General features: G+C 31.4%; 1 protein-coding gene across 1 annotated transcript; it reads left to right on the top strand.

Annotated features, from left to right (window-relative positions):
* The first annotated feature begins 12190 nt into the window (after window positions 1–12190).
* On the top strand, window positions 12191–13840 carry LOC114408710 (heat stress transcription factor B-4-like). The gene is made up of 2 exons (XM_028371855.1): window positions 12191–12549; window positions 12648–13840. Exons 1-2 carry the CDS (start codon window positions 12301–12303, stop codon window positions 13488–13490), a joined length of 1092 nt encoding a protein of 363 aa, XP_028227656.1. The 5' UTR covers window positions 12191–12300; the 3' UTR covers window positions 13491–13840.
* The last annotated feature ends 7163 nt before the right edge of the window (window positions 13841–21003 follow it).

Genomic DNA, 21003 nt, shown 5'->3' with positions numbered 1-21003 from the left:
AAAGTGTCGATAAAGTAAATGTAAGTAACTCTTTAAATATTTTTTGAGTTTGAAGACTTTTTCTGTGTCTTAGAGGGAGACACCATCCCTTCCTCCTAAAAATTATTCTATAAAAAAAAAGTGCTGATGAAGTGTGAAAAAAAATCCTAGTATGATTAATTGACAGATAATTAGGTCTATTAAATGTATTCATTAGGGTTTCATTCTTGTTCTTATTTATAAAAAGACTTTATTATAAGAGATTAAGTTCGGTCCATTAATTTTTACACGTCAAAATGGTTAGTCTTTAACTATTGATTAGAGGGCACGTATGCCCACACACAAAAACAAATTCAAATTTAACAGTAATATACGAATTAGAAAACCACCTTTCGTTTTACCGTTTGATGTGAGCTGCTTAACGTACTATATACTTAAGCTGATTATAAACGGCAAAATGAAATATTAAAAGAGAAATAGCAGTTGAGGCAAAACGTCAATTTCGTTCCCTGGTTAATCGAACGAGACCCGTATCACTATCAGATCACTTAGCGAAAAGAGCTTTATATCAGACATGATTGACTCAGCCAAAAGGGTTTTGGTTTAGTGGAAAATTAGGTGGCAAGGCAACTACATTTTTTGCATTGATATATAGTATTATGTACATATTCGTATATAGTACATATATATTATATTTTTATAATTAAGGGAAAAAAAACTAAAGATTCAAGCTAGAAACTGGACAGTCCGAATCTATCAAACAAATCAAATGATTTTGATCCGGTCACAACATTAATAATTATAAAACCAGATGGGTTTGTTTGTGATTCAGTTAATTTAGGTTCTTTACTGAAAGTCGATGTCAAAGATAATGAGAGTGAGGAAGTGTTGCACTTGCACAGGGTGGGGGGTTGCCATTTTGATAAACATGCAGTCATGCATTATTGGCTGGCAACATAAAAAAAAAAATGCCACTTTAAGCAAATGCTTTGCAAAGTTATGGACGTGAGAGAGGTGGGTCTTTCAACTATATGCATGAAATGATGACGTGGGGGACCCATAAACCAGAAGGAATTGAAGAAGGAGCTTCATCGTGTCATGGAATCCCTTGGATTGAGGAGGATGTAGCAGAAGCAGCCTTCAAACTGTGGAATATGGAATGTGGATGTGGAATTAACCATTCCCCACCCCCCTTTTTTTTGTTGCTTAGTAATCACCTTTAATTTTTGTTTTTTTCTCTTTAAACATTAATCAGCCACAGTATGAAAAGAAGAGAAGGAGAAGAAGAAGGAGAAAAGAATGTGATATGCATGTGATCCAACAGACTTTATGTTCCCCGTTACCTCTAGCTAGATACTCTATCTAATATCTTCCTTCTTCTATACTTCACTCTATAATTCTAAACCAAATGAAACCACCAATGACCAACTGTTGCTTCCATATCTGTCTTTTTTGACATTCGGTGGTGACTCGGGCTTTTTGGTTAATCATGTTTAGGTCAAGCAAAGATACTTAAATGCTAATTGTACTGAAAACACGATTTGGGTCCCACTACTAGACATGCGAGGTCGGCCATGCATGCATGCATGCATACATGCGATCGAATATGTGCTTCCTCATCCATCAAATTAAAAGTTTGTTTCAAATAGTGAAATTCTTTGGCCCAACATCCGATCAAGTGGATCATTAATTATCTAATACTTCTCTTTGCTTTTCTTTTAATTAATTAATTAATTACAAAAAAGATAGCTGATGTTTGGTGTGTGATCAGTTAGGTGTGGTAGAATATGAATATACTACCCGTTCTATTCTTATTCTGTGGTACGATCCAAAGTATCTCATCATCTCACATAAATATAAGGATCTTTCTTTTTTTCTTCACGTAGAAGTCGTATGGATGGCTTTAAGAAAAGAAAAAAAAAAATAAAGGGAAAGAAAAAGGAGGGGAAAGGAGGGAAAAAAAATGTTGAAAGGAAGAGGAAGAAAGACCTCTCTTGTTGTTCTCTCCTTTTTATGTAACTCTAAAGTATGCAAAAATGAACTTTCTTTTGTTGATAAGAAGTATCAATATTATGCCATGCATGTATAATATTTTGATCATAGAGATATTAATATTCTTCCAGGAAGCTGCTTTACAACGTCTTTTCCAGGACAATTTAACTTTTGCATGCAAACCCATATCCCTCATGTACATACTCTTTATTCTATATACCGCCTTTATATAACTTTTTGGTTTGTTGAATTATGCATATCAGTTTTGCATATATGTATGTTATATATTGTTTTCACACTAAACATGTCGGTAATATTATATTTAACTGGATGTAAGATTGAATTTCTCTGGACTTGTTGAGTACGTCTTGTACTAATCAGCATGTGTTGTTCAATTATATAATACTGTTTTCTACCTCGTTGTCTGATTCAGTATCAATTTTTATAATAAACTAGCTAGACCAAAAGAAAACTATAATAATAATAATAATAATAGTATTATTATTATTATTATTATTATTATTTTACAAAAATATCTCCACCCATATGAATTATGTGATAGTTGGGTAACTATTCCTTGTATCAATCCATATGAGGTTTTCTCTTTCATTCGGTTCAAGTAACTATAACAGTTCTCAACTTGTAGTTTTAATTAGGAACACCGTTGGTACCCATAACTGTTAATACAATTGATAAAATATCCACCTGTAATGCAGTGGGCGGATAAAATACAAAATACATTATATAATTCATTTTAGGGATTAGCAACTTATCCATTTAATGACTTTGGTATGGACGCTTTGAAACTAAAATGTGTATTATCGATATAAGAAATCTTTTAATTGAAAAGATCCTCCGACCTAAAAAAAGAAAACTCGTAACCTTGAGATAATGGGTTCAAGTTCAGGCTCTGCAACATTTTGAATTTGCTGGGGCCATGTTTACACGCACTTGCTTCCGAGTCAAGTAGGAGGAATGTCTGTCGGTCAACAAGGAAGCCAGCAAGGTGCAGAGTCTCAATCACGTGTATGACGGTCGATGGGCCAAAAGGAACCAGCAGAGGCACCACAACTAGGGACGTTCCTCGAATAAAGAAAGAGAAATGCAAATACTGGTTGTGCTAAGATCAACATTTCTTGTCATAGGAACTGTATTTTCTAAGTATGTATGTTTGATTTAGAAAATAAAGTGAATGAAAACAAAAAATGAAAAGAAAAAGAGTAGAAGATGAAATGATTTATAGATTATTTGATAAGAAAAGAAAACATATAAAAGTATAAAAATGACATAAATACCTTAAATAAAAATATCAAATAGATAAGAATATTTTTCATCATTATAAAAAAAAAAAAACTCTCTTCTTCTCCTCTCTGTTCAAATTGGAAGGATGCCTACAATACATAGGTCACTCAAAAACTCTTCCTTCTTTTCCTCACATTTCCAAACAATGGAAGGAAAACAATGCTCAATCTTTTTCTTTCCCTTGTAATCATTATGCGGTCTTTTGTCTCAACCAAATGAACGCTCAGATCTATTAGATGTAAGGTATTTATAAAATAACCTAATTTTTTCTTATCCCTAATCCCCCAATTTGAGAGAACTTAACTGTAGAATAATTATTTTGTCAAAAAAATCATGTAGGATAATTATATATATATATATTACAGAGAAGTTTTGAAGGGTAAAAAAATCCTCTTTCCTTCACCTCTTTTTAGTAGACTCTACATAAGGAAATAAAATAATCGTAAATTCTTTTTTCTTAATCATAAACTCAAGCAAGAAAATTAAGCTTTTTTGCCACACAAACAAATAAACGATGTCCGTCACAAATCACACACAACACATATGAAACAATGAGATAAATTTAATTGTTTCTTTTATTATTATTTAGTTAAACTATAAAATAGTTTTGAATAATTATACGATAAATTTATTTTTAAATAGCACGCATATATCCTTTTTTATTATTTGGAAACAAAATTCTTTTCTTTAAACTGATAACTGATAATTGAAAGACCCGGCCAACACAGAAAACGCAACCTCTCATTATTATCGCTGTGATGCCAATGATCCATACACAAACAGGGGAAAAAGAACCTGGGGCTCTGCTCAGGTTCGCAAGTGTTTCTATATAAATTTAAATGACATAATAAAAACAAACGGGCATCTTGTCCGGTATATTATTATCAGTGTCATTTCCTCGTGGGATTCATATGTCATAGGCTCATAGCCCCTCGTGACCCTCCAATTAAGTAATACTATATACTCTAGGGAAAAAAAAGTTTGAATTCAGCTTATTTGACCCAACCTCCCTTTCATGTCTCTGTATAATTGTAGTATTCAAGACACCTACATCATTACCAAAATATGTGCTAGCTATTTGTCCCTCTTTCCTTTTTATTTCAAGTAATAATACAAGTTTTAACTTAATTAAAACCTCGTATAAACTACCCACATTTTCTCTGTATTAATAGTCTCTTACAAAAAAAAAATCTTAATAGCATATCTGTCCCTCTTATCCTTCATTTTTATTTTCTAGAATTGACAAGCATGTACGTATCCGCTATATATTATAATTTAATTAATATACAATGTGTGTTTTATGGAAATTGAAGAGGGCGTCAGTGAAACAGACAAAAGAGAGCGCGGAAACAGACAAAAGAAGATCAAAGAACCTCGGTGTCCTTGTCGTATGAAGAATACAGATTTTTATTTGAAAAATGTTTTATGAACACTCATCACAGGAAGAGTGATAAAAGAATGAAAAATATTAGTAACATATTTAAAATAAATAAATATTTGTATATCATTATTCTTTTACTTTAAAATGATTAAACTTAAAAAAAAATGGATTTACATATATTCGTCATTAACGGAGGATGTTGGGTAGCTTAAGCCTACACTTTGATATTTAAATATGGGTCTTTGCTAATCAGCGGTGGCGTGTCTAGGACTGAGTGAGTGGCGATAAATTATAAAAATTGAAATCAGGATTCAAATATTTAAATATAAAAGAAATAAATACAAATAATGTATGTATAAGCTTTTTGTCAAAAATAAAAATACTTGTAAATTTTAAAAAATGAGGAGGTGGGTTTACATAGTGTAGACTGCTAATCAGTATCCTTAATACGTTAATTAAAAAAATATTTATTATAAAATTATAAATAACATAATTTTACATAGTTCAATAATTTGTAATTTTTTTTTAACTAACATCACTTGTTTAGCATTTGTCTATAAATAATTAAATATATCAACGTACGCTAGTGTAGAGAATTGAAATATGATTTGGTTTAGAAACAAAAGGGTTTACCCGTATTGGTTGTGTGTTTTGAAGTTGTCTCTCCTTGAAATTCCCATTAGAGAGTTTTGTCCAATAATAAGAATAATGGTTTTTATTGAGAGGTAGCGGCGGTGGTCATGTGATAGGAGGTGGGGTTGGTTCACTTTCACTGCGTTTTAGAAATTAGAATAGAATCTTCTTGGCTCTTCAACGTGAGTGAAGCAAGAGCGAACGAGGGATGTATCATGTATGTGAGTTTTATTTGTTGGGTGAATTTTGGTAGTGATCTTATTGGTGGTGGGCTCGCTAGGATCTGTCTCAGTTGCTGACAACTTGTGAGGGAAAATCAACCTTTGTTTTCTAAGATTTCCTTCCTCTGTGGGCCCCAGCTATCTCTCTCCCTCTCCATTTTCTTTCAACAAAATAAACAGCTATGTATAATAATTAATACATATATCTCCTTCCTTATCTTTATTTACAATCTTAATCATAAACATCCCAATCACAATACAAAAAAGAAATGCAAGGATTCTTCCATTTTTAATCTACAAGAGTCCAAGAACTCCTTATCATATAAAATAAAATGAGAAGACGTTGGGTCATATGACACTTCAGTTCTCTTACCAAAATACCCTTGGAAGAAAATGGAAGGGGCCCCACATTGTGGACCCACCTAATTTTATCTTCTTCCTTCCATTTATACACACATAATTAATCGTGTCAAATTAAATTCTGTTCCGGTCAATCCAATCAACCGGGTGTAGTTCTGGAACAAGTAGTTCGAATTGAATCTGAATAGATAATATTGACTGTGAAAACATGAGGACATAAAAAAAAATTCCATTTTGATGAAATTCTTTAATATTCACCCGCTCCTGTTTTGAAAATAAAGATTTATCTTGATTGGAAACACAATTAAAATAGGGAAAAGGACGTAAAGAAGAGTACATGATTATGTTAAATATATTTGATATTGTTGTGCAATTTAGACTTCAAAAGCCCATAAAAAATTTATACCAATAAATTATAAATAATTACATAAATAATTTGATATCACGTTTTAACTAAAAAGCTTAAGATTCAATTTATTTATATAAAGTTTAACTTTTCACTATAATGTAGCCTTGTTCTCCATATAAATGTACAGCTGGTTAGCTGGAAGAAGATGGTTGATGATTAAAAAAATAAATAAATAAAAAGTCAAGAATTCCCATAAATAAGCACGTAACATGAACAAGGGAATAAGGTGGTGGTAATAAATATATGTTGTGAAGGGAAAAAAACAAAAGAAGAATCACGAGACTAGTAAGACTCACAGATGCATAAAAATAAAAAGGACTACTGTCTCCATGTCAGCCGCTGGTGCTGCAATGGGTGCAGTAGAGGACAGCGAAAGAGTCAGGGAAGGATGGGGGGTGTGAAGTGTGAACTGGGAATTGGGAATTAAGAAAAGGTTAGGAAGAAGCAGAAGGGTGCAGAAGAAGAAGCAAAAAGAAATAGAAACAAGGGCATGATTGTTTAGAAACATGCCAGATACTTATCACTTTCTTTGGTCCTTTCCTCTCTTCTCTTCTTAGTTTACATTTATTTACTTACTTACATCTCTCTCTCTCTCTCTCTCTCTCTGAATATATATGCTAGACTACAATACAGTGAATAGAGTAATAGGGGAAGAACTAGAACCGCAGTATCTATTCTCGTTTGATTATTGGGACTTGAAGCTGCCGGCGATGTTAGCTGCTAGTTGCTGCATTTTCTATTCTCATGTTTCTACTGATCTCACTTTTATTTACGTACACCACCTTAATAAAACCAAAAAATTCACTAATGACCTCATATAAACATAAATTGTGCAATTAATTTCACTAAATAATTTGCCACAACTTTTTAACATTTTTAAATATTAAATATTTTATTTCTCATTTATTTTGTTTAACATCTTAGGACACCTTACGAAATTCAGAAGTAGAGAAATAGGTATATATATTTTGTTTAAGAATTATATAAAACCACTAATTAATTAATTAAGAAATTTTGACCAAGAGAATGATACAAAAGAGGCATTTTTTTATAATTTTGATTACAATATCATTCAGACCATATTATTTTTTAGTGTATATAAAATCATATGAACTTATTTTTGGTTTAGTAATTGTTCTCAGTTATAATTTAAAGTTTGAGAAAGTTTGAATTATTTAGTCTCAAACCCAATAATAGTAATTATTTAGTCTCAAACCCATTAATTAATATATGCATATAAATTAGAGTTGATAGCTAATTAAAATTAATGTTTATACAAAATGTACATTTGTGTATTTAACTTTTCTACGAAAATGTAAATTACTAAATTTCACTGATTAAATAATTTTAGTACAAGATATTAATATTATATTCATTACGTGTATTAAATTTTATATGATATACAACATAGTACAATGAAATATTATTTCATTTTTAATTTATGTGAAAATATGTAAAATTTATCTATTTTATAAATATAATAGTTGGATCGGTCAAATTTACTAAAAAAAAATTTAAACCACCATGGTAACCTTAGAAAATAGTTAAAGAATAAAGTACAAAAAATTATTTAAAGGGTAAAATATCTTTTAACTGTTATTTTTTTATACACACTGTAGATCCAAGATCGCATAGCATTTAAAAGATAAGGTAATCTCTTAGTCATACCACACCATGATAACACAAACAAAAATATTTAATAGACTCTAGCTCGTACTTGTTCTCTCATGTTAAAAGTGAATTAAAAATGATTCAAAAGCATGTTAATACATAACCTAATACTATAAGGACAACGGATTAGAATATACTTATAAGATATTTTAGTTAATTTTTAATTTTTTTATTAGTTAAATAACTTATTTGTTTGTTTGGTAGAAGAATTTTTTGCAGTAATTTTTAGTATTTTTTATATGCTAACGTTTTTTAAAATTTAATTTTTAGTTTCTAGTTTTTATATTTTTTTTAAAAAATATTTATTAGATTTTCTTTTTAATCTTTTCTATTTAAAGTAAAATATTTATTATTTTAATCCTTTTATGTAATTTTAGATTTTTAACAGCTTCAATAAATAATTTTACCAAAAATTTATGATTCAATAAGTTAATTTTTTTATTTTTAGCTATTTTTTTCATAAATAACCTTATAAGATACTAAAAGCCTGATATCGTGATTGAATGAAGAGAAAGTTAACTTGTTTATTAGATGAGAATTGTTATAAAACTATAAAATTATAAAATAATAAATACTCCATATTTAAAAGGGTAATTAGTACGAGTTGTTCCCTTAACTCCCGAAATCAACCCATTTAACTCATAAATAAATAGAGTCAAATAAATCAACATTTAAATGGGTTAGTTAGTTTTAACTCTTTTAGATTCAATTTGAACAATATGCCATATACTCATTTCTAACCATTACCATTGTGTAGCATAAAGGTATTAAAAGAAATTTATATTACTTTATCCAATACTGAGACATATTAAGTACAGTAGTAGTATTATGTAACGCAAACAGGTTTATATTGTACTTCAACAACTAAATAATGAATATATAGGACAAAAAATTATACTGACTCAGTTAGTTGTATTTTATTGAGTATTTTACTAGTATTATTGTTGTTGAAGTGCTTTAAATGTAAGCTTACTGTATAAACAAGATAATTTATAAAATTTATAATTTTCACTACGAAATATCTTCGATTAGTTAGCATTGATATTTTTACATAAAATTTAAATAAGAAATGTTATATATCCCATTTCAATGTCGCCAACATGTCACAATTTATGAACTTTATTTGAGAATATAGGTTGTAAAATTAAGCACGTGATTACTAAATCGATTTTTTTCTAAATCCTATAAACCGTACTTTGTCCCTTCTTATGTAATCAAAGCTAAACCACGTACTCTAGGATCTGATATATGTTGTTTATAATATATTTTAAATAAGTATTCCAGCAAGTGAAAGACTTATATTGTTTACATAAAATATTTTTATAATACTATATTTTCTTTATCTCTCTTCATCATATAGTTTATTATTTTATAATATATCTTTAATTCAAGAAAAAAGATAAACTATTAGTACAGGCTTTAAAGATATATACTAACAGTATAATGTATTACACGAACCTTTGATATGTATTTATAATATATATTTATATTCTCTTATAATAGAATTATTTATTTGTATAATTATTATATACTGTTTGTATAAACTCATAATATGTATACTAATAATAATTTAGTTTTTATCAGCCAAAAATTACGTTAATAGAATATAATGCTAAAAATCAGAAAGATTTACATCATGCCATAAACAATTATGTGAGGGAATTTAATCTGATATTTTAACTCAAAACCCTTAAAATTTATATTTAAGAATTTTTTTCTCACTTATATATTTAACTTATTTTTATTTATAATCAATATGAGATTTCACTTCATACTCATGAGGTGAGTTTTATATTCTCAATAGTGACTCTTTGAAGACCCAGCTTAATTTCTAACTAATAAATTTAAAACCCTAATCGTCGCTTACTTTGAATTCTTAATTCTGTTTGGGGGGTAAACCGATAAAGTTAGAGCTTCTCTCGTAAGCTTCAATAGGGTGTTGAGCAACTTTTGAGATATTATTAATTAATTATATTCACATTGTTATATGAGGAAAGCAAAGAAAATTGTAAAGTGAAAAATAATTACTACTATATATATGGGTGGGGAACCGGGACAGTTTAGCTTTGTTTTTCCAATAATGAGAATCATAGACACTATCAAAATAATCAGTTGTGGTATCTATCCGAAATAATTAGTCATCATTTTCCCATTGTTTTGCTTTGGCCCTCTATCTGCTTCTGTGTCCCTACTATTCTACTTTCACTTATTATCACAAAATGAATGCGCTTCTCATTTTAATTATTTGGATCCTCACTGGCCACTTATTACTCTATGGTTTTCAAGCAACTTTTGTACCTCATCTTTTCTTTCAAATTATGAAACCTGTAGCTTAGTATGCAAACACAACCCTACACACCCACAAAAGTAAAAAAAAAAAAAAAAACCAAAATAATTAACGAGGCAATCAAAGAAATATTTAGAAACTCGATCATTGCATGATTGTTGATATGAAATTATGAATCGATTGAATGATTTAATAATTAGCTATTTCGTATGTTTTACTCATTATATCTAGTTGCATTCATTTGGGAAGTTTAATGCACGGGCTACTTATATATATACAGTACATGGTATATTTATGTGATAGGGAAAAAGGAAAGAGAGAGAATAAGCAATGAAATATCAAATATCATGTGTTTTGGTTTATTATTATAATTATAATTATAAAGAAATAGTCCTACGAGGTGGAAAAGCTGTAAAATTTTGCTTAGTTGTTTCATGGGAACTTTTGGGGTCAATTATTCAATCACCTGGACTAGACACATCAGCAAAAGAAGCCGAGCCGCGTAAGAGCCAAAGTTGGAGGAGGCTCAATGTAATGTAAAAGTAAAGGGAAAGCTAAACACGGGTAGCTAGAGTTAGCTATTCTAAGCTACCAAGTAAAAGGTACTAGTGGCCAGAGAGAGCACACGATATTGAAGTTTGAAATCTGTTTTTTACAATAAGGAGAAGAAAAGAAAAGAAAGAGAGAAAATCATAGAAGCAACGGAAGGAAGAAATGTCGTCACCCACAACAGTCTTTAATTCCCATCACGTAGTTCGATGTATCCTTTGCCTTATATCTGCTAGAGATGTGCAATACCAAGATATTTTTATTTTTTTTGATAGGGATTCGAAATTAGGGACTGTGTTTGGCTGGTGACATTAAACAACAAAAGGAAAGCTACAAATTGTGAAAAGAGGACACTCGTTTGACGTGAAGTGAAACCCATCTTCTTCACATTTCTGATACAATCTTTACTTGATTCCAATATTTTATTTGGATACGAAAAATGTTATGTCAATACCCAAAAACAAAAACCATATTGTGTGTCAAAAATCAGATCGTACTTCGTTACAAGATTCCTTTACCTTTGGAATTGGAAATTAAATACCCCTTATGACATAATCATTCCAATTTAGCATGCATATTATATATATCTTCTTAGACATTGGAATTATTCAAACGATATATTTATAAGTATTTACAACCGTTACATAACTCTAAAACATAAAGACTTTTTAATCTGCATGCTCACAGAGGAAGAAAAAATGATTAGGAAAAAGGCTGTAACATAGGAAGTGTTTGACTGATTACTACTAATGGAATGGAATGAAAGTAAAAAAGTAAGAAAAAATTGAGTTAAGGGGTTCAACGGTCAATTTATAAAATATGATAGATAGCATTGGTCTGCACCTTCTTCCTCTTGTGCGTGATTTTAAGTGGGTGTGCGCGGGATCAATGTCAGAACTCAGAAGCCTCTCTGTATCACAAACACATACGCACACACACGTAAAAGGAGAGAGAGAGAGAGAGAAAGCGAGTCACGGGTTTGCCTTGAAAAGCCCTTATTTCACAGTCCTAGACAGGCAGACACATATTCTCTCTCACTACACAACCGATGCGGGAAACAAAAATATAATGCCCCCTACAGACACATATCCTTTCACCCAAATTAATCTAAAATACGTACATTCAAATTAAATAATTATCAATAAACACATAGATTAATTGAAATAAAATTACTTTAATTTAATTAGAGATTTTACATTCAAGTGTTAAACATATAATTATTAAATACTTAAAGAATTTTTTTTATCATTTATAATAATTTTATCTAATTCCAACAGGATGATTTTTCAAAGAAAATTTATAGTTTTAAAAAATAATTAAAAAAATATGTATAAACAAAAGTACAAAACGCATAACATTACATTGCACAGTAACAATGCAAGTACAACTATAATACTCCTCTTTCTCTCTCCTCTCTTCTAAACATTTTTATCTATCCTTTCCTTCCCGCACCATTCTCATTCTCAGTCTCATAGTCATTGACACGCTCTCTTAACTTCTCTCATAGACTCTTCCAATGGCTGTTCTTCTAGACAACTGTGAAGGCATTTTACTCTCTTTGGACTCACACAAATCAGTGCCAGCTCCTTTCCTCACCAAGACATACCAACTTGTGGACGAACCCACCACAGATCACATTGTTTCTTGGGGCGAAGACGACACCACCTTCGTCGTTTGGCGTCCTCCTGAATTCGCCAGAGACCTTCTTCCTAACTACTTCAAACACAACAACTTCTCCAGCTTCGTTCGCCAACTCAACACCTATGTATTATATTTACTTACACACTGATACACTATCTCTAGTTCTTCAATTATTGTTTTCTTTTCTTTTTATATTCTGACAGTTTTAAATGGATGAACTAGGGTTTTAGAAAGATTGTGCCAGACCGATGGGAGTTCGCGAACGAATTCTTCAAGAAGGGAGAGAAACACTTGCTGTGCGAGATCCATAGAAGAAAAACGGCTCAGCCTCAACAAGGAATCATGAACCACCATCACCACCATGCTCATTCTCCGTTGGGAGTCAACGTTAACGTTCCAACTTTCTTTCCCTTCTCCAGCAGAGTCAGCATCTCTACTTCCAACGACTCCGACGACCAATCCAACTGGTGCGACTCGCCGCCACGTGGAGCCACCTCATTGGTGAACGGTGCAGCAGCAGCCAACTACAACACTTCCGTCACGGCGCTTTCGGAGGACAACGAGAGACTCAGAAGAAGCAACAACATGCTCATGTCGGAACTCGCGCACATGAAGAAGCTCTACAATGACATCATCTACTTCGTTCAGAACCATGTCAAGCCAGTGGCTCCAAGCAATTCTTACTCTTCTTCTTTGCTACTATGCAATACACCTTCTGCCACTCCAATAAGTAGTGCCAATAATGTTTCAATGATGCAAAGGCCAATGAACCAGCTTCTGGGGTATTATTCTACTAACCCTAAACAAGGAGCTACACAAATTACTCAACCTCAGACCTATGTTGTGAACTCTCCCACCAACACATCAAGGAGTTCTATAACAATTTTTGAAGGGCCTGCCAGCAGTAACATTAATAGCTGCAAGACCAAGCTTTTTGGGGTGTCGCTGCAGTCCAAGAAAAGGGTGCACCCGGATTGTGGATCTAATCCAGAGACCAACAGGGCTCGTTTGGTTTTGGAAAAAGATGACTTGGGCTTGAATCTCATGCCTCCATCCACTTGTTAGTTCCACTACTGATGATTAATTCTAAGAAAAAGTATGATATCCCAAGCTAGCTAGCTACTTATATTAATTTTCTTTTACTTGCTTTGATTTGTTTTCTTTTTTCTTTTTTAACTTTTTAAATCACTACTCTCAAGTTTTGAGTCTTGGAGGAGGCAGATGATATTGATGGAAACGTGAGTGTGTGTGTGCGTGCGTGGGTTCGTTTGTGTGACTGTTTTTGTGATTCTGTGTACATATAACTTAGTGCCGATATTATTATCTTTGCTCCCGACCCATCATCTATTGATGTAGGTGGGTTTTGGTTAGACTAAAAGATCAGAAATTAAAGCAAAACTCTAAATGTTCTTCAACTCCTCTTTCTGGTCTAGTTTTTTCCCATTTTCATTGGTAAACTTCATTGTCCGTGATTGTGTGGGATCATTCTTTTTTTCGTCCTGTTCATCGTCTCTTTCGCTATTTTGGTATCTGCATGCCTCCAGTTACATTAATGCTAATGCCAACGCGCGCGCGCGAGAGAGAGAGAGAGAAAGAGTGTTAATGCTAAAGAGTTGCTTACAGTTTTTATTAGGTTAAAAGCTGAGAACTGAGAATGTAACAGGCTGGCTTAAAGACAAATTTACAATGCTTTCTTTCTTGAGGAAGCTAGCCTCATTAATGGTGTCCATGTACGAAGCGAAGAACACAAAATACATTGCATCTCAATTCAAAAACCGATGAAAAGGCGAGTGATATTACAAAAGATACATACTATATAGGAGCTGACAGTAAATCACTGATTCGTTCAAAAAATATTCCCATTATTAGAAGTACGATTTGTGGTTAGTCATTTTGATTAAATAATAGTATTTAGTTAATCATTTTTTGTTTGGGTCGAGATTGAGTATGGTACCATGATTTATGGAAAAAGAAGGTTATCATAGTGTTTCTTATAGCGAGGGTTATAATTCTATTTGTGTATAAGTAAACTATTTCTACGTGATATATTTCTCATAATATATTTTATTTTACAACAACGAGAGAGATAAGAAAAGAAAATGTAGGCCAAAAATAAAGATAGAGAATAAATAGGTAATAAATTGTCAGTGACAGAAAAGGAAACTCCCTATCCTTTCTTTTCCCTCCATAAGAACGTAAGGAGAACTAGAGAGAGAGATGATCACGGGAATATATAACATGTTCAAAATGGTTTTGGAAGGTTTACAAGAAAAGAACAAGGAAATGAATTATTCGATGAAAGCGAAATGTAAGGGAAGCTTGACTGAAAATGTTGTTTGAAATGTTTCTATCAAGGCTTCTTCTATGCTTCCGAGGACCAGAAACCTTTGTCTCTCCCCACTTTGAGTAGTCATCTAATTAACATTTTCTCAGTACTCTTAGGATTCCATTCTCTTCTCTTCACTCTCTTTTTATTTTCCCCCGCTTTTGCTTCACACATTTTGTTTCTTACAGAGACAAGAACACGAGCAGTAGTGTGAAAGAGAGTGAGTCCCTGACCGGTTTACTAACGTTGGAACAATGTATGTATTATCATATGTTTGCACCTTTGCCCGGAAGTTCACGATTCTTGCTCTTTTGAGTTGAGTCTTCTTTACTTGTCGCATTGCCCTACTCCTACATTCCTATACGGGAAAAGTGTCCCATAAAGTTTCTCTTTGCATTTTCTTCATTGCTTTCCTTGCTAGTGTTTGATAATTTATTATATTATATCATATTTGCAGTATTCAAATTTCATATACCATATATAATCCTGCGCAGTAATAAAATCTCAAGCAGAGAAACTCTGAAAGGCATCAGAGAAAGCAAGATAACAAATGTCTATATTTAGGAGATGTACAAAGCTGGTATAATTTAACCTCGTGAGGGTTAAAAAGTGAAAAAATAATAAAAGACCAAAATATCCAAAACCCTATCTAATTTAGACAAGTATATAGTATATTTTTTTATCTTTTTTAAATTAAAAAATTTATAATAATTCTTATATTTGTTCAAACAAATTCAACTAAACCTGTCAGACAATATATTTTTCTTTGTAATAAATAATGATAATGATTAATATTTATTTTTTGGTTTGTTTAAGGAGAGTGTGGCACGTGACTGGTTTATGCACGTGTAGAAGGTAGCAGGCAAGAGTGGAATGTCAGATAAGGTTGCAGGGTCCGAATGTCCGGGGCGACTAGAGAAGAGAAGAGTAGTGAGATGGAGTTGGAGTTGGAAGAGAAGATAAAGTGAGTGATGGGTTTCAAAAGTGGATACCGATCGTGCTGGTAAAAGAAGCTTTTGGTTTAACACTTTTAAACGCATTTGTGATTGGAGCTGTTGCTAAATGTTACACACCCGCATCGAACTACTCGCTAAAGCACCATCTACACCCCTAAAGAAACCAAAACTCAAAACCAACATTTGTGGTTATTAAAAAATACACTTATTGTAAATTTTGTCTTATTAAAAACATTTTTCTTCAATTTAAAGTCTCTTGCTCAATTGAACAAATCAATTCCTTTTATTGGGATGCTATTCAATGAGTAATATTTTAGAACAGATTTCTTTTTATCTACATACACAGAAAGTAATAATAGATGAGAGAGAAATAATTAAAAATGATAGATTTAATAGGTAATATGTGATATGTGATAAAAGGAGAAAGAGACGAAGAAAAGAGAAATGTAAAATGAATGTTTATAATCTTGGGATATCTTTGCATCATTCTTCTTATTTATTTAACGAAAATAACGGTGCAAAGCACGATTATTAAAAGGTAACAAAAAATATGTTGCTAGGCTATAGTCACGTGTGTGTATTTATTTGAGTAAACTTTCAAGTCTTCAAATTTGTAAATGTTAGTTAGTTTAATATTAACTTTATAATAATACTCCTCTAAAAAAAATATAGGAATATCATTATTTTAGTACGTAATTATTTACTCAAGTCTTCAAAAGTGTAGACGTAAATTACATGTGTGCATTTATTCTAGTGAACTTTCATTCAAGTTTTCAAATTTTTAAATGTCGGTTATTTGTGAATTTAACTTTAATTAATATCATTCTTTTAGTTGTGCGTGTATTATTTGAGGGATTTGATTCCTCTAAAATGACTACCCCACTTTAAATAAAGTAACTAAGTAAGCAGTTAAATTCATTGATAGAAAAAATAATAGTTAATATTCTAACACATCCATAATTGTGCATAAGCATATATCAAATATTGATTTTCTCACTAATAAGTAAGATTGCTTACTTTATCCTCTAAATTGTAGTACTCACTTTAAGGAACCCAAATCCTTATTTGAGCAACTTTTTACCCGTCTTCAAAACATAAACCACTTTAATTTTATCTCCATGAAATCTTTTGTTGTGTTATAAAAAAAATAGAAAAGGAAGTAAAAAGCTATTTATTTTAGTAAACCTTCATTTCAAATCTTTAAAATTGTAAACGCTAATGACTTATATGTTAAAATTAAATATTTACTTTGATACTTTTTTTTACAATGACATTAATGAAATTTAAACTTAGAATCTCATCCAAATTTTCTATATTTAATTTGATTTTAATTTTGTAAAACTTATTGTGGTCACACCTAAATAGAAGGATGTGTTGAAAGTTCCACATGGAGGATAATCATGGAGAGAAATGGGATATGTTAAAGTCCCACATCGGATGAAGATAGTGTCGAGATAAGCCATATAAGTGAGGAGCAATCTTTACCTTACAAATTGGTTTTGTAGGATTGAGTTAAAGCTCATGAAAATTCACTTTCTTACACTTAATTATTTTAAATTTTTCAATGAACATTATACTATTATTTTATATTTTAAAAAAAAGACAAAAGGAACTATTATTTTAAGAGTTAACGGCTAGCAAAAAAAATATATTTAAAAGTCAAGATTAAAATAACTGAAATCTGTAATTTTAAAGACTAAAATATATATTTTGTAAAAAAAAAACTAAAAATATAAATGTAATCCTTTTCATATTAAGTTTTCATATCATAGTGGGTGTATCATGTATGCTTAAGCTAATAACATTATGTTACATTAGTCACAATGAAAAATTATATTGCGTCAGTAATATTCATTAACAATTTAATGTTAGTTAGACTACATAATAATTGAATTGTTCAATCAGACTTAAAGAATTAATTAAAACAAATAATTATTAAGTTACTAAAATATTGCGTAAGTTATAATAAAAGAAACACAAAGTGTTATTAACTTTATGAAATATACACTCGTTGAGCTTCGCATTGCTTTATTGCCTGCTCGTGCCCGTTGGAGCTCATGCTTTGTGACTTTATCACTAGGAAAAGTACCAAAATCTTGGTTAGATAATACTATTTACATGGGCCATGAAGAATCATCATCATCATGCATGCAGGCTGCAGCCCAGTTGCACAGTGTATATCTTTGATTTATTGCCGAAGTTGTTCTTGAATATTGGGCTTGCTTTTACCAGCTCGATCTCTCTCAGCTCCACTCAACAGTTTCTTTGGCAATGGATCAAAATTCTGATACGCACATATCCTGCTTAAACTAGTTCTCTCTGACAGTGTATAATTAAAAATCTTGAATTTTGGTTATGAAGAAAAAATAAAAATGACTCTGATTTTTTTATTTTTACTTTGTATCATAATGCTCACCCTTCGTAATTTACTTTATGGACGTATCGCTAATATAAGCAAATGAAATTATGAATTATTAAGAAACATCACTGCCAAATGTTTCAAAACTCAAAAGTAACTAACTAGTTAAACTAACTCGAACCCACTTTATTTCAACTATAAATAGCATCTAGTTTGCATTAACAAACAACATATTTGTGCAGTCCGCAATAAATATTTATTCATCTTGATAATGCAGCGATCGTCGAGTTCCAGATAGGCATGTCCCTGTTTAGAGATTTTGAACGTGGAAGAAGGATTTACCTGAAAAAGATGCTAAAAGAATCTACATGTTCACATTTGTAGAAGAATAAGGATGGATAAGATCAACCAAGCCCGAAGGGATCATATTCAATAAATTGCATGAATTGGTGGACTTAATTAGTTTAAAGTAGGAGGTAGTAATTTATTTCAAAATTTGCTTAGAAAAGGCTTATATATGACTACATGATCGGTTAATGTACGGATGTTCATGTATAAAATTCAAAATGGATAGAAAATGGGTATTTATAATGATGGATAATGGATAGATTTCACCATCCTCTTGTTAACGAGACGGAGATGTGAATTATGGTATCTGTATCCGTAGGTACTAACTTACATTTTAGTGTAGTTTTCTTTGAGTTTATATTTTAGAGAATATATTTTAGATAATTTTGTTTGGAGTTTGTAAAATATTTCTTTTTTAAGAATTACCATGGATTTTTTAATTATGTAGAATATTTTTATAATTTAAGTTGTAACTATTAAAATTATTTTTTAAAAGAAAATATTAGAATAAATAAAAAATTTGGTAAAAGTATTTTTTATATTTTTTTAATGTAAATATCCAGGGATATCCTCAAATATTCTCAGAGTATAAAAAAAATCCATGAATGATAGGCTTAACAGGTACCCGCATGGACACGGGGCAAGCTTTTATCTTGCTGGACTCATAGCGAGTGACTACTAAGTGTGTCCACTATAGTTGGGAAGGAAACGGCTTTATGGGGATGTCCGTCTTTAACTTATAATTGATGTATGATAGAGCCTCCAACATATAGGCCTATCTCACCTGGATTCTTCTCACCAATATCTCTGGCCTACTTTCCTTTTTTTTTAGTCGAACGTGAGTGGGTCTATCTTCCTCCTCATTATAGTCCAACCTTGTTGTCATTCCTAAGTTTATGTAAAAGAAATATAAATTGGATTTGAATTGAGTTTTAGTTTTTCAAGCATGGGGCACCATCTATATTCGTAAATGGTTCCACAGTTGAAGAGATTTTTATGTTTAGGGATATCCTATTTATGGACGAAGAGGCAATGCAAGAATGATACAAAAGAATCGATTCATCGTTAACAACAAATTCATTGTTTCATATAATAGGGATTTATTGTTGAGATACAATGCACAAATCAATGTTGAATTGTGTAATCAATCAATGTCCATCAAGTATCTATTTAAGTATGTGGAATAAAAGCCATGATCGAATAACAATTATGTACCTTTTAGAAGACGGCTAGAAATGAAGATGCAACTAATGAGATGAAGCTTTAATATTATCAAGATAATTTTGTTCAATTGCAAAACTTGCTACAAAAGGCATGTAGAAGTGTGACATCATATCAAATAAAATGAGGAGAAGACAATAGGAAACGACCTTTGGGAGATTGACACATACATTGTTCACTCAGTCCAGCTTTAGCAGTATTGGACCTTAGACAAAGTTATTTGTCTATCCGTTCAGATTGAGAAACAATTTCCTAAGAAGTCATTATACTGACCTATTTCCTTCACCAAAAACATGTCTAACACTAACAAAACACAAACCTAACAACCCATCTCTTTGAGCAAACCACACCAAAAGACTAATCCTAAAGCAATCAAGTGTTTCAAGTGTCAAGGATTTAACCGCATAGCTTTTGATTGCTCAAATTGCTAAGTTATCACTATCATTGAAGGAAAAGCTCATGAAGCATTTGAAGGAAATGAAGAGTTTGCGTATAATGAAGAGCCTAGGTATGATGAAGACTTCACCCCTATTGATCATGTAAAATCATTGTTGATTATATGAAGCCCACACAGATTAATTGTCAGCAAAAGAGTCCTAGCTAAGGCACAATATATTATATACTTGTTGCACTACCAAAGGCAAAGTATGCTATGATATCTTAGACAGTGAATGTTGTAAGAATATGTACGTAGTATCAACTATGTGGTGGAGAGGTTGAATATGCCAACACAAAAACATGCACGTCCATACAAGTTGTAATGGGCCAGTCAATATAGAAAATAAGGTAAAAGTTTTAAAACTTTGTCATGTGTTTTAATTTCTCAATTGACAGGAAATATCAAGACAATGTTTGGTGATGTTATAAGGGAGAAGAGACATTCTTGTTAAGTGGGTGATCCCCATTCATAATTGCACCTTCGTACCTTTTTTCATTCTTGACGTTCAGTTAATTTTGATGAACCTGCCCATCCAAGACCAATTTTTGGGATACGTCCCTCATAAAATTAAGGTGGTTTGTTTTATTATATTTTAAATCCAAGTGTGATTTAGCATATGTTTTGATTAAAGCTTTTGCAAACTTAAGTTTGCAAAAGTAACTTAAGTCTTGCCTCTACAAAATTGGATTTTGAGGCAAAATTTTAATGTACAAACATACTTATAAAAGTAAGTAAACATGTCAAAAAAAAAATTATTTTACTCTTCAAAAGGTTTTAACCAGACATGCCCTGAATCGATCAGAGGCTTGTGCGTAGATGGGCCAAAAACAAGTCATATTCAATCAATTTAAACACATTTTCTCTTTTTAAAATTTAAACTTGACGTGATCCAACCCAAAGAATTAATTCACACATTTTCCTGAACTGAT

The sequence above is a fragment of the Glycine soja genome, chromosome 4 (assembly GCF_004193775.1).
Source record: "Glycine soja cultivar W05 chromosome 4, ASM419377v2, whole genome shotgun sequence".
NCBI lineage: Eukaryota > Viridiplantae > Streptophyta > Magnoliopsida > Fabales > Fabaceae > Glycine > Glycine soja.
This window is presented reverse-complemented; position numbering and strand designations above follow the sequence as displayed.